Below are 13,919 nucleotides of genomic sequence, written 5' to 3' on the forward strand. Positions count from 1 at the left end.
GTGAGAATCTGGAAAACAGATATAGAATACAGTGTCCTAATATGGAGTTATATATACTTTATTGGGAATAAGTAACATATTTTATTATGAATAACCACTGTGTCCCTTTAAATAAATAGTAAAAGTCTACTGAAGAATGCTAAGTTCTAGAAACCTCCATAGATAATAAAGCTTGCTATGCGTAATCAATGTGAACTTTAATTAGAGTCAGAACATCTACCAATATTGAAGGCTTTTCTTCTCTGTACCCTTCAGTTATTTAAAAAAAAAAAAAAAAAAAAAAAAGGTCTGAGCACCTGGGCGGCACAGTGGGTTGATGTCCAACTCTTGGTTTCAACTTAAGTTGTGACCTGAAGTCGCGGAATCAAGCCCCGTTTCAGGCTGTGCACTCAGTGCAGTCTGCTTGGGAATACCTCTCCCTCTACCCCTCCACCTCACACTCACTCTCTCTCACTTTCCCTCTTTAAAATAAATAAAACTTTTTTAAAAAATAAGACACTTAAGTTTATGTTTTTGCATTAACAATCAAAATCACTTTTCAAAGTATACATTTGTAAAAATAGTTTATTTTAAAGACTCTCAGTAGGACTTCAACATCTTATTTTCAGATATACTAAGAAGACAATCAGTGTGTTCAATAATTTTAACCCATGATGACAGTTGCTCCAGATCTATTAGACCTATATACATTGTTTAATTGAGCAGGGATAAGGAAAACAGGGATTCAGTTTTAATTAAATATTACACAGTTGGATTTTCTCCTCCACAAAAGTATAATTTTCATATGGATACAATTTCACAAAGGTTACAAATATATATCAACTTACAACTGAAGGAAATATTTAGTATTTTACAAAAAAATCTAGCTCCATAATTGCTTTCTTTTTAAAAAATCCTTCTCATACAATATAAAAAGTCCAGATTTCTCCAGAAACATACAGTTAGTCATCTAGTAGTAGGATCCAAAATGGGAAGAATTACTATCCCCAGAAGAGGGGGGTGGAGGCAATGGTGGAGGGGGTGGGGGTATAGAGTATGGTAAGGGAATTAATGGATGAGGTGCCATGTTAGGTGCAGCCCACCCCAGGTTTACAGATGCAGGTGGTGGTGGTGGAGGGAGTGCCGGTAGAGGAGGAGGGAGTGAAAAGCCGTGCATGTCAAACACTGGAGGAGGAAAGGGATACTGTGGCATGACAGGATTATCGGGTCTCTGAGGTGGAAATCCGGAAGTGTCCTGAAACACCATATGCTCTGAGTTATGAAACTGTGGCGACTGAGGCCTGCCGTGGCAAGGTCGAGGATATCTACCCCGGGAAAATCCTCGTGTGAATTCTCTGTTACGATATCCTTTTGAATGCTCTGAAGCGGAGCTATGAACATTCCAGTTCTGATGTACTTCTGAAAAATTTTCACCTTTGAGTGAGAAAAAAAGCATAAAAACAAAATTAAAATTAATTTTAGTACATCAAAAAACACTGCGGAAAATTTCAATAATGTCTTTTCTTTAACCTTCAGTATTGTCTTATGGTAACTAAAAAAGCAAAAGCCTTAAAATTATCAATTAAAAATGAATCCCTCTCATCAGAAACCAGAGAGAACAGAAGAAAGTGATACAACATTTTCAAGTGCTGAAAGAAAACTCAATCTACAATTCTAAAGGTAATGAAAATATCCTCAGGAAAAAAAGGGAAACTAAAGACATCTACAATGAAGAAAAACTGTAATTTATCTCCAGCAGACCTACACTGATATAATGACTAAAGCAAGTTCTCTAAATAGAAACAATAAAGAAACCTGAAACACCAGGAAGGAAGAGAGAACACAGCAAAAATATGAGTAAATACAATAAAATGTCCTTCTCTGAGTTTTCTAAATTATGTTTGGTGGTTAAAACAAATATTATAGTAAGTAATATGATTCTAATTCTATATATGAACTATTTAAGCCAATTTATGTTATAAACAAAAGAAAACAAGGGACATAAAGAGGTAAAGCTTCTAAGAGGTAAGGTTTCTACACTGCACACAAACTGGCAAAACAATGACACCAGTAGATTGCGATAAGTAACATATACACAATTTAATACCTAGGACAACCACTGAAAAAATTATACAGAGATACATTCAAATACACTACAGATAAATCAAAATGGAATTCTAAAGAATGTTATAGTACTGACAGGCAGGTGGATATAAGAAAACAGAGATACGAAATACAGAGAGAATGAACAGAAAAGGGCAGACTTAAGCCTTAACATCAATAATTACATTAAATACAAATGGTCTAAATACATCAATTAATAAGACACAGGGAATGACTGGTAGAGTAGATTAAAAAACAAAATACTCATTTCAAAGGATATAGTCAGGTTGAAAGTAAAAGGAGAGCAAAAGACACGACATGCAAACATTAATCAGAAGAAAGGAGTAGCAGGGTGCCTGGGTGGTTCAACTGGTTAAGCATCTACCTTCAGCTCAGGTCATGATCCCAGAGTCCTGGGATTAAGCCCCTTGTTGGGCTCCCAGCTCAGCTGCTCAGCAGGGAGTCTGCTTCTCCCTCTCTCTACCCCTCCCCCTGCTCTTCTCCCTCTCCTAGCAAATAAATCTTGGGAAAAAAAAAGAGCAGCTACATTAATATCAGATAAAATAGATTTCAGAACAAAGAAAATCATCAGGGAAAGACAGAGACAAGAGAATTCAACAACATACATATGAAGAATTATACATTATGTCCACATCTGGTCTATTCCAGGGATGCAAAGACTGGTTCAATATTCCAAAACCAGTGTAATCTCCTCATTAACAGGCTACTGACAAAAAATGTCATCTTATCAAAGTACTGTCAAAATTTAATACTTATAAATTTTTTTAAAAAGCTCCAAAAAAATAGGAATAGATGGAAACTTTCTTTACTTGACTGCATCTACAAAACCCTGATACCTAAATTATACTTAACGATGAAAGACAAGGTTTCCTCCTCTAATCAAGAACAAAGCACATTTATTCAACATAGTGCAAGAGACTAGACCTAGTAAAAGAGAGACTAAAAAATATATATATATATATGTATATATATATGGTTTGAACAACAAAGAATACCGTTTCTATTTGCAACTGACTCAGTTGGCTAAGCAGAAAATGTCAAAGAAAAAAACTCCTAGAACTAGTGAGTTCAGGAAGGTCACAAGATAGAAGCTAACCAAACATTAACTTATTTCTGTACTCTAGCAACAAACACATGGACATTGAAATTAAAATGTAAAGCCACTTACAATGATTTGAAAAATGAAATACTTAGGTGTATAATAACAAAAAAATACAGATTAGTATTCTAAACATGCAAAATGCTACTGAAAAGAACCAAAGATCTAAATTAATAGAGATGTACAGCATTATTGTGCAATGGAAGACTCAATACAGTTAATTACCAATTCTCTCCAAACCAATACGCAGGTTTAATATAATTCCTACCAAAATCCCAGCAAGTTAAAAAAAAAAAAAATCCCAGAAAGACTTTTGCCAATATAGAGAAGATTATTACACAATGCATATGGAAAAGCAAGGGAACTAGAACAGCTAAAATAACTTTGAAAACTTTTAGGGAAAAAAAAAAAAACTAGGAAAAAAATTACAGAATGTAGGTCTAGATAAGAAATTCTCAGACTCCACAAAAGGAAAACAATAAACTAGGCTTAACAAATTTAAAATCTTTTGTCCTACAAATGGCCTTCTTGAGAGGATAAAAATACAAGTTCTAGGCTGGAACAAATTATCTCATAACTCAAGAACAAAAAAGCAGAAATATAGTTAGAAAACGGGCAAGAGACATGAATAAATATATCACTGAAGAAGATACAGAGATAGCAAATCAGGACATGGAAATATGTTCAAAATCCTTAGCCATTAAGAAAATGCAAGATAAAATCACAATTATCACTACACACCTATCAGAATGACTAAAATCAGAATAACTAAAATGGGGGGGGGGGACAAGATGGCGGGGTACTAGGAAGAGGCGTCTTTTCAGCTGGTACCCCAAAGTGAGCTGATTACCTACCAAAGAACTCCGATCACCCATGAAATCAGCCTGAGATCAGAATTATACACGTCTGGATCTCTATAGGGGCAGAAGACGCCAGTGAGCAGGTAAAGTGGAATGGGAACAGCGGACTGATATCAGAAGATAAATAAAAGGGGGAGGGAGCCACCAGAGGCGACCGGTGCAAAAGTAATACCCCAATACAAGCGAGAGTGCCCTGCGTCTGGGAACCAGCATTAACTTGGAAACTGGTTGAAAGCACTCCAAAAGAGCAAAGGATTGCGGGGGGGAAATCTTGGGAATCGGGGCGGCTAGGGACAGGGGCTTAAGTCCCCGGTCCCAGACGGCCTCCCTGGCGCGGAGGCAGAGAGAGTGCGGCGGAGAAACCGGCCCCTGGTCCCTAAGCTGCCAGCGCACCCCAGAGTGCGGGGGTTCCGGCTCCTGTGAGGGGATGGGAGCTGCGCCGGTCTGCAGAACGCGCACTAGCCCTACCACAAAGCTTGAGATGCGCGCGCACGTCCCGCCAGCTCTCCTGGGTTTCTAAGGCCCGGGGGCGCTTCTTGACCCCCGCCATTGTTTCAAAGTCTAAGCCGCACGCGCGCAAAAGCCCAGCCTGCGGCTTACGGACCAGCGCCCCATTCTCAGTGCCCCAGACGCGCGCCCGACCCACAGCCGCCTCTGAAAAGAGGTGCGCGCAAGCCAGGCACTCACAGACCGGGCCGGCGGCAAAATCTGAGTGTGCGATCGCTGCTTGGAACCTCTCTGGCGATCAGGAGCTCCCAGACAGCCGCCACTGCCTTGGCCTTGGGGACGAGAAAAAGATCCTGCGCCCCCAGGGTCTTTAACTTGGAACCTGCACTGCCAGCGTCCAAGGGGGAATTTATTCAGCTTCTGCGCCCAGACTGAGGCTTCTCTCTGAGACGGAGATCAGGAAGTGTTCCAGGGTGCACCTTGACTGCACCAGAGTTGATACATCCAGCTACATCTGTTCAGTCTTCTCCCACCAAAATGACTAGGAGGAGGAATGCCCAACAGAAGAAAAATACAGAGGATGGACCTTCTGCAACAGAGCTCACGGCTATCAACATAGACAATATGTCGGAAAGAGAATTCAGGCTAACAATTATCCAGGCAATAGCTAGGTTGGAGAAAGCCATGGATGACCAAACAGAATTGATTAGGGCCGAACTGAAAGCGACCAGACAGGATGTTCACAATGTTAGGGCGGAGCTTAAAGCTACCAGGGAGGAGGTCCACAATGCTCTCAATGAGTTCCAATCCAATCTAAACTCTCTCAAAGTTAGGGTAACTGAGACAGAAGATAGAATTAGTGATCTGGAAGACAAAAAGAGAAAGGATCAGGAGGAAGCCTGGAACAAACAGCTTAGATCCCACGAAAGCAGAATCAGGGAAATAAATGATGCCATGAAGCGTTCCAATGTCAGAATTATTGGAATTCCTGAAGGGGAGGAGAAAGAAAGAAGTCTAGAAGATATCGTGGAACAAGTCCTTCATGAAAATTTTCCGAATCTCGCGAATGAAACCAGCGTTCATGTACTAGAGGCTGAACGGTCTCCACCCAAGATTATACACTCCAAAAAAACATCACGACACCTGATAGTCAAATTGAGAAATTATAATTGTAGGTATAATCTCTTGAAAGCCGCCAGGGCAAAGAGGCTCCTTACTTACAGAGGGAAGCCCATCAGAATAACGTCAGACCTGTCCACAGAGACCTGGCAAGCCAGAAGAGGCTGGCAAGATATATTCAGGGCACTAAATGAAAAGAACATGCAGCCAAGAATACTTTATCCAGCAAGACTGACATTCAAAATGGATGGAGAGATAAAGAGTTTCCAAGACCGGCAAGGCTTAAAAGACTATGCAACCACCAAGCCGATACTGCAGGAAATATTAAGGGGGGTTCTATAAAAGAGGAAAAATCCCAAGAATAGCATTGAACAGAAATATAGAGACAGTCTACAGAAAGAAAGACTTCAAAGGTAACTCGATGTCAATAAAAACGTATCTATCAATAATCACTCTCAATGTGAATGGCCTAAATGCACCCATAAAACGGCACAGGGTTGCAGATTGGATAAAATGACAGGACCCATCCATATGCTGTCTACAAGAGACCCATTTTGAACCTAAAGATACACGCAGACTGAAAGTGAAGGGGTGGAGAAGCATCTTTCATGCCAATGGGACTCAAAAGAAGGCTGGGGTAGCGATTCTCATATCAGATAAATTAGACTTCAAACTAAAGACTGTAGTCAGAGATACAGAAGGACACTACATAATCCTTAAAGGGACTATCCACCAAGATGATCTAACAATTGTAAATATCTATGCTCCCAATATGGGAGCAGCCAATTACTTAAGAAAACTGTTAATCAAGATAAAGAGTCATATTGATATGAATACACTAATCGTAGGAGATCTTAACACGCCTCTTTCAGAATTAGACAGATCATCGAAGCAGAAAATCAATAAAGAAACAAGAGCATTGAATGACACATTGGACCAGATGGACCTCATAGATATATACAGAACATTCCACCCTAAAACAGCAGAATACTCATTCTTCTCAAGTGCACATGGAACCTTCTCCAGAATAGACCACATACTGGGTCACAAATCAGGACTCAACCGATACCAAAAGACTGAGATTATTCCCTGCATATTCTCAGATCACAATGCTATGAAACTGGAGCTCAATCACAAGGAAAAGTTCCGAAGGAACTCAAACACCTGGAAGCTAAAGACCACCTTGCTTAAGAATGCTTGGATCAACCAGGAGATCAAAGAAGAACTGAAACAATTCATGGAAACCAATGAGAATGAAGACACTTCGGTCCAAAACCTATGGGATACAGCAAAGGCCGTCCTAAGGGGAAAATATATAGCCATCCAAGCCTTGCTCAAAAAATTTGAAAAATCCAGAACACACCAGCTGTCTCTACACCTTAAAGAACTGGAGGATCAACAACAAATCAAACCAACTCCACACATAAGAAGGGAAATCATCAAGATTAGAGCTGAGATCAATGAGGGAGAAAACAGAGATACAGTAGAACGTATCAATGAAACTAGAAGCTGGTTTTTTGAAAGAATCAATAAGATCGATAAGCCACTGGCTACACTAATCCAAAAGAAAAGAGAGAAATCCCAAATTCATAAAATTATGAATGAAAAGGGAGAGATCACAACTAACGCCAAGGAAGTAGAAACAATCATCAGAAGTTACTACGAACAGTTATATGCCAATAAGCTTAGCAACCTAGATGAAATGGATGCATTCCTGGAAAAATATAAACTACCAAAATTGAACCAGGAAGAAATCGACAACCTGAATAGACCGATATCTAATAACGAGATTGAAGCAGTGATCAAAAACCTCCCAAAAAACAAGAGCCCAGGACCTGACGGATTCCCTGGGGAATTCTACCAAACCTTCAAAGAAGAAATAACACCTATTCTCCTGAAGCTGTTTCAAAAAATTGAAGCAGAAGGAAAACTTCCAGACTCTTTCTATGAAGCCAGCATTACCCTGATCCCCAAACCAGGCAAGGACCCTACCAAAAAGGAGAATTTCAGACCAATATCACTGATGAATATGGATGCTAAGATTCTCAACAAGATCCTAGCCAACAGGATCCAACAGCACATTAAAAAGATTATCCACCATGATCAGGTGGGATTCATCCCTGGGCTACAAGGATGGTTCAACATTCGCAAATCAATCAATGTGATACAACAAATTAATATGAGAAGAGAGAAGAACCACATGGTCCTCTCAATTGATGCAGAAAAAGCATTTGACAAAATCCAACATCCGTTCCTGATTAAAACGCTTCAAAGTATAGGGATAGAGGGAACATTCCTGAACCTCATCAAATCCATCTATGAAAGACCCACAGCAAATATCATCCTCAATGGGAAAAAGCTTGCAGCCTTCCCATTGAGATCAGGAACAAGACAAGGATGCCCACTTTCACCACTCTTGTTCAACATAGTATTAGAAGTCCTAGCAACAGCAATCAGACAACAGAGAGAAATAAAAGGTATCCAAATTGGTAATGAAGAAGTCAAACTGTCTCTCTTCGCAGATGACATGATTCTTTATATGGAAAACCCAAAAGACTCCACCCCCAAACTACGAGAACTCATACAGCAATTCAGCAGCGTGGCAGGATACAAAGTCAATGTGCAGAAATCAGTGGCTTTCTTATACACTAACAATGAAAATACAGAAAGGGAAATTAGAGAATCGATTCCATTTACTATAGCAAGAAGAACCATAAGATACCTGGGAATAAACCTAACTAAAGAGGTAAAGGATCTGTACTTGAGGAACTAGAGAACACTCATGAAAGAAATTGAAGAAGACACAAAAAGATGGAAGACCATTCCATGCTCTTGGATCGGAAGAATAAACATTGTTAAAATGTCTATACTGCCTAGAGCAATCTATACTTTTAATGCCATTCCGATCAAAATTCCACCAGCATTCTTCAAAGAGCTGGAGCAAATAATCCTAAAATTTGTATGGAATCAGAAGAGACCCCGAATCGCTAAGGAAATGCTGAAAAACAAAAATAAAGCTGGCGGCATCACCTTACCTGATTTCAAGCTTTATTACAAAGCTGTGATCACCAAGACAGCATGGTACTGGCATAAAAACAGACACATAGACCAGTGGAACAGAGTAGAGAGCCCTGATATGGACCCTCAACTCTATGGTCAATTAATCTTCGACAAAACAGGAAAAAATATACAGTGGAAAAAAGAGAGTCTCTTCAATAAATGGTGCTGGGAAAACTGGACAGCTATATGTAGAAGAATGAAACTCAACCATTCTCTTACACCGTACACAAAGATCAACTCAAAATGGATAAAAGACCTCAACGTGAGACAGGAATCTATCAGAATCTTAGAGGAGAACATAGGCAGTAATCTCTTCGATATCAGCCACAGCAACTTCTTTCAAGATACGTCTCCAAAGGCAAAGGAAACAAAAGCGAAAATAAACTTCTGGGACTTCATCAAAATCAAAAGCTTCTGCACAGCAAAGGAAACAGTCAAAAAAACAAAGAGGCAACCCACGGAATGGGAGAAGATATTTGCAAATGACAGTACAGACAAAAGGTTGATATCCAGGATCTATAATGAACTCCTCAAACTCAACCCACACGAAACAGACAAACACATCAAAAAATGGGCAGAAGATATGAACAGACACTTCTCCAATCAAGAAATACAAATGGCTATCAGACACATGAAAAAATGCTCATCATCATTAGCCCTCAGGGAGATTCAAATTAAAATCACATTGAGATATCACCTTACACCAGTTAGAATGGCCAAAATTAACAAAACAGGAAACAACATGTGTTGGAGAGGATGTGGAGAAAGGGGAACCCTCTTACACTGTTGGTGGGAATGCAAGTTGGTGCAGCCTCTTTGGAGAACAGTGTGGAGATTCCTCAAGAAATTAAAAATAGAGCTTCCCTACGACCCTGCCATTGCACTCCTGGGTATTTACCAAAGATACAGATGTCGTGAAAAGAAGGGCCATCTGTACCCCAATGTTTATAGCAGCAATGGCCACAGTTGCCAAACTATGGAAAGAACCAAGATGCCCTTCAATGGATGAATGGATAAGGAAGATGTGGTCCATATACACTATGGAGTATTATGCCTCCATCAGAAAGGATGAATACCCAACTTCTGTAGCAACATGGACGGGACTGGAAGAGATAATGCTGAGTGAAATAAGTCAAGCAGAGAGAGTCAATTATCATATGGTTTCACTTATTTGTGGAGCATAACCAATAGCATGGAGGACAAGGGGCGTTAGAGAGGAGTAGGGAATTTGGGTAAATTGGAAGGGGAGGTGAACCATGAGAGACTATGGACTCTGAAAAACAGTCTGAGGGGTTTGAAGTGGCGGGGGGGGTGGGAGGTTGGGGTACCAGGTGGTGGGTATTATAGAGGGCACGGCTTGCATGGAGCACTGGGTGTGGTGAAAAAATAATGAATACTGTTTTTCTGAAAATAAATAAATTGGGGAAAAAAAAAAGAATAACTAAAATAAAAAATAGTGACAAAACCAAATGTTGGTGAGAATGCAAAGAAACTGAGTACATTGGTGATGGGAATCCAACTACTGTATAATCCAGCAATTATTCTTAGATACTGATTCCAGAGAAATGAAAAGTTGTGTTCACACAAAAACCTGTACAAAAATACATATGACTTTGTTCCTATAACCAAAAAATGTTAACAATCCAGATGTTAATGCCTGACTGGTAAACAACTTGTAGTATATTCATACCATGGAATACTATACCCATAAGTGAAAAGAAATAAACATGAAAAATAAAACAATCTGGATGAATTATCTAGGAAATTATGCTCAGTGACAAAAGCTAATCCCTAAAGGTAACATACTGGATGGCTCTATTTATGTAATCATTTTTGACATGACAAAATGTATTATAGAAATGGAGAACAGATTAGTAATTGCCAAGAGTTAAGGAGGTGGGAGGGAGGGAAGTGGGAGTGACTATAAAAAGGCAATATGAGTAATCCTTTTCTGTGGTGGAAATAGTCTGTACCTTGACTGCCTCAAAGTCAATATCCTGGTTGTGATATTGTATTTTATAGTTTTACAAGATGTTACCATTTCAGGAAAGTGGGTAATGGACATGCAAGAAAATCTCAATTATTTCTTACAACTGCATAGGAATCCATAAAAAGTTTAATTTTTTAAAAAATAGGAAAGGTATAATAAATGGAAATTCATGTTAAGAAATAAAATACTTTAAAAATACTTTAATAAATTTATTTATTGATTTTAGTTTATTTATAAATTTATAAATTTATAAAAATACTTTAATAAATAAAATACTTTGAGTTGGGTATTAAGTATTAAAGCATTTAATTCTAAACATGGAAGCAAAGAGGTTTCTTCAAAAAAAGTGCCCATATGCACAAATGACTAATGAGGCTTAGTTTTACCTCTAGATGCCATTTTTACATCTTAAACTTAAAAAACTAACGTTGAATATTCCTCATGACTCTCTTCTTACTACATCTTGTACTTTGTTAATGCCTCCTATGTTAGATGGATGCCAGGAGGTAAAAGAGATCCCACATGTTTCCTTCAATTTTATTAGTTATCAACTTATATAAATGTTAAGTGAAGATAAGGAATTACTATATATTGCATTTACTCACTTGATTCATTAGATTCAGACTTGAATTTTTTCCGGCCTTGAATCTGAGATTTTTTCCTCTGTTTGGCTTCTTTTTCCTTTTCATCATCACTGAAATCTAAGGCCTCAAGAGGAAAAACATACAGATTATGTCAAATGGATTTACCAATTCATTGTTACATACTTGGATGTGAGAAGAACAGATCTATTATTTAACAATGACCCTGAAAGAATATTACTTTTTGATGTGTAATATTTTCTAGTAAATATCTGAATTAACTATATATGACTCTTAATTAACACAGGCCAGAGTACTCGAGGCTTTTTTTATTTTTCCTTAGAAAGTTTCAGATAGGGAATTGTCTATACACAGATGGTAACTTTAAAATGCCAATCTTTAACAACCTTCAGATATAGGTATTCCATAGCCAGAAGACTGCCTTACGCTTAAGAATCAAGATTCATCATAGCAGCAGCTACCAAACAATGCTAAAGGGAAGGGACAGTGAGGAATATGCAAATAACATAAATGATCAGATCTAATATAAAAATAGAAGAAACTATTACATTCACTCAAAATTTATACATGCCCATTATATGCCAGGCAGTGTTCTAAACACTTTACAGTTACTAATTCTTTTAATAATATAATGTCAAGTAGAGTAAGGGCTATAAATAAATAATGAAGCAAAGTAAGGGAAGATAAAATCACTGTGGATGTGATTTAGACTGGACTGCAGGGAAAGGCTTAGATATCTTCATCATTGTATCTTTAGAAGACAAAAATTCAGATAAATCCCTAATTATGAATTAGCAAGGCACAAAGGAAAGAAAAAATTCAAGGAGTGGGAATATGTGCAAAGGAATGGTATATTTGAGACATAAAACTGGTTCTATAAAGCAAAGCAAAAGCTTCCTATATAGTGAAATCAGAGATGATGAAATTGGAGAATAAAGAACTCTATAGCCCAGTCATCGGGCATGTCCTAAGAGTAGGAGGAAGGTATTAAAGGATTTTAGTTGGCTTTTTTATTTTAGAGAGATTGCTTTGGCAATATTTTGCTATCACTCCCTTAAGTCAAGAAAAAAATCCACATGCTTCTTGTATACATAATAAATCTGCACTCAAATACACTTATTCAATTACAAATTACATATTCATATATTTGAAATGAATACCAAAATGAAGAAGACTCATGCCTTATACATAATCTATGATTAACATCAGGCAATAATTCTGTACTACAAAATTTCATAATAAAATAAACTTTAAAATTTTCAAAAGTTTTCCCCTATTACAGAATTAAGGGACATTCAGTCAACTACTTCAAAAAAACAAAATAAAAACAAAACAAAACCATGAAGTATGCTGGGATTTAATTTTAAAATTAACCTAATCACACCAATTTTATAAACAATTAACATTATTATAATTAGCAACTTCAAAGCTTAGGTCTAAAACAACAGGGATGTATTAGAATATTTTCATTTTCCAAGAAGTAAGTTTTAAGACCTTTGTGAATTTTCCCAAATACTTTAAAAACACATAACTTCAATAATAAGATGACCTAAACATAACTAAATATTAAGTGAATCTTCAGAGCCTTAACAGAAATCATGTGTATACATAATATAAATTAGAAAACATAATCCCCTGACAATGTGGATACTAAACTAGGATCAGTCACTGGTTAAGCGACCCTCTCAGTTAGTGTTACCTGATTCACACCTCAGCAAAACTAGAAAATAACATGAATCTTCAGCACTGCTTGAGAACATCTAAAATGAACAAAGTTAAATCTACAAACCCAAGAATTTATATATTGTGAAACTTCACCAGAATTCCTGAGTATCTTTAAAAACTCTCAGTTATAATAATTATATTTTCCCCTACAGTGTATAAATTCATACTATTTTAAGAAATGTATATACTCATTGCTACAATTTTTATATTTTAATTAAAAAAAGAGAAAATCTCCATGGAACGTTAAATAATTCCCAACTATTATTCCTGATTATTCTTGGCTATCCCACATCTCTAGAAAAATTGAGCATCAAGCTACTTTAAACATAAAATTAATCTTGCTGACATGGATTCAAGAAAGAAAATCCTCTTCTTAGGAATGTAATTATATTATAAAAAATGGAGAGGCACGTAGATTCTAATGATTTTGTACCTCCAAGAGAAAGCAGCTCATTATAAGCACCACTGAATGTATTCATGTCCCATATGGTTAATATACTAAATTTAAAAACAAATTTTTTTTAAATAATGACAATTCTGTTTTTATCAGCTGTCAACAAAATTGATTTAAAAAAAAATAGGAAGTTACAAGGAAAATGATAAACTGGTAATCATTAAGATACAACAGAAAATATTTTTTTCCTAAAATGATCAATTAAAAACTCTTATTGAGGGGTATAAAATAGTCATTTTGGTGAGGAGGGGAAAGTACATGCTCCCACAGATGGCAATATGACTGCCAAACAGCATTAAGGATCTCCTTAAGGTCAAGACGAATTTATAAAATTAAGTTGTGAGGTGCCTGGGTGGCTGTGAGTTTCACTTATGCCTTCAGCTCAGGTCATGTCTCAGGGTCCTGGATCGAGCCCCCCTTCCTCTGTCCCCAACCCCTCTTCCATGCGTGCACACTCTCC

General features: G+C 37.4%; 1 protein-coding gene across 1 annotated transcript in view; it reads right to left on the reverse strand.

Moving 5' to 3' along the window:
* Positions 1 to 546: 546 nt before the first annotated feature.
* The window catches only part of NAF1 (nuclear assembly factor 1 ribonucleoprotein), a 48,892-nt gene continuing 35,519 nt past the window's right edge, over positions 547 to 13,919 (reverse strand). Inside the window, exons 7-8 of the mRNA XM_044224777.1 lie at positions 11,284 to 11,386; positions 547 to 1,413 (exon numbers count right to left, since the gene is read on the reverse strand). Coding sequence (XP_044080712.1) covers positions 950 to 1,413; positions 11,284 to 11,386 — 567 coding nt within the window. The 3' untranslated portion in view covers positions 547 to 949. The remainder of the gene's footprint in view (positions 1,414 to 11,283; positions 11,387 to 13,919) is intronic.

The sequence above is a fragment of the Neovison vison genome, chromosome 11 (assembly GCF_020171115.1).
Source record: "Neovison vison isolate M4711 chromosome 11, ASM_NN_V1, whole genome shotgun sequence".
Taxonomy (NCBI): Eukaryota; Metazoa; Chordata; class Mammalia; order Carnivora; family Mustelidae; genus Neogale; species Neogale vison.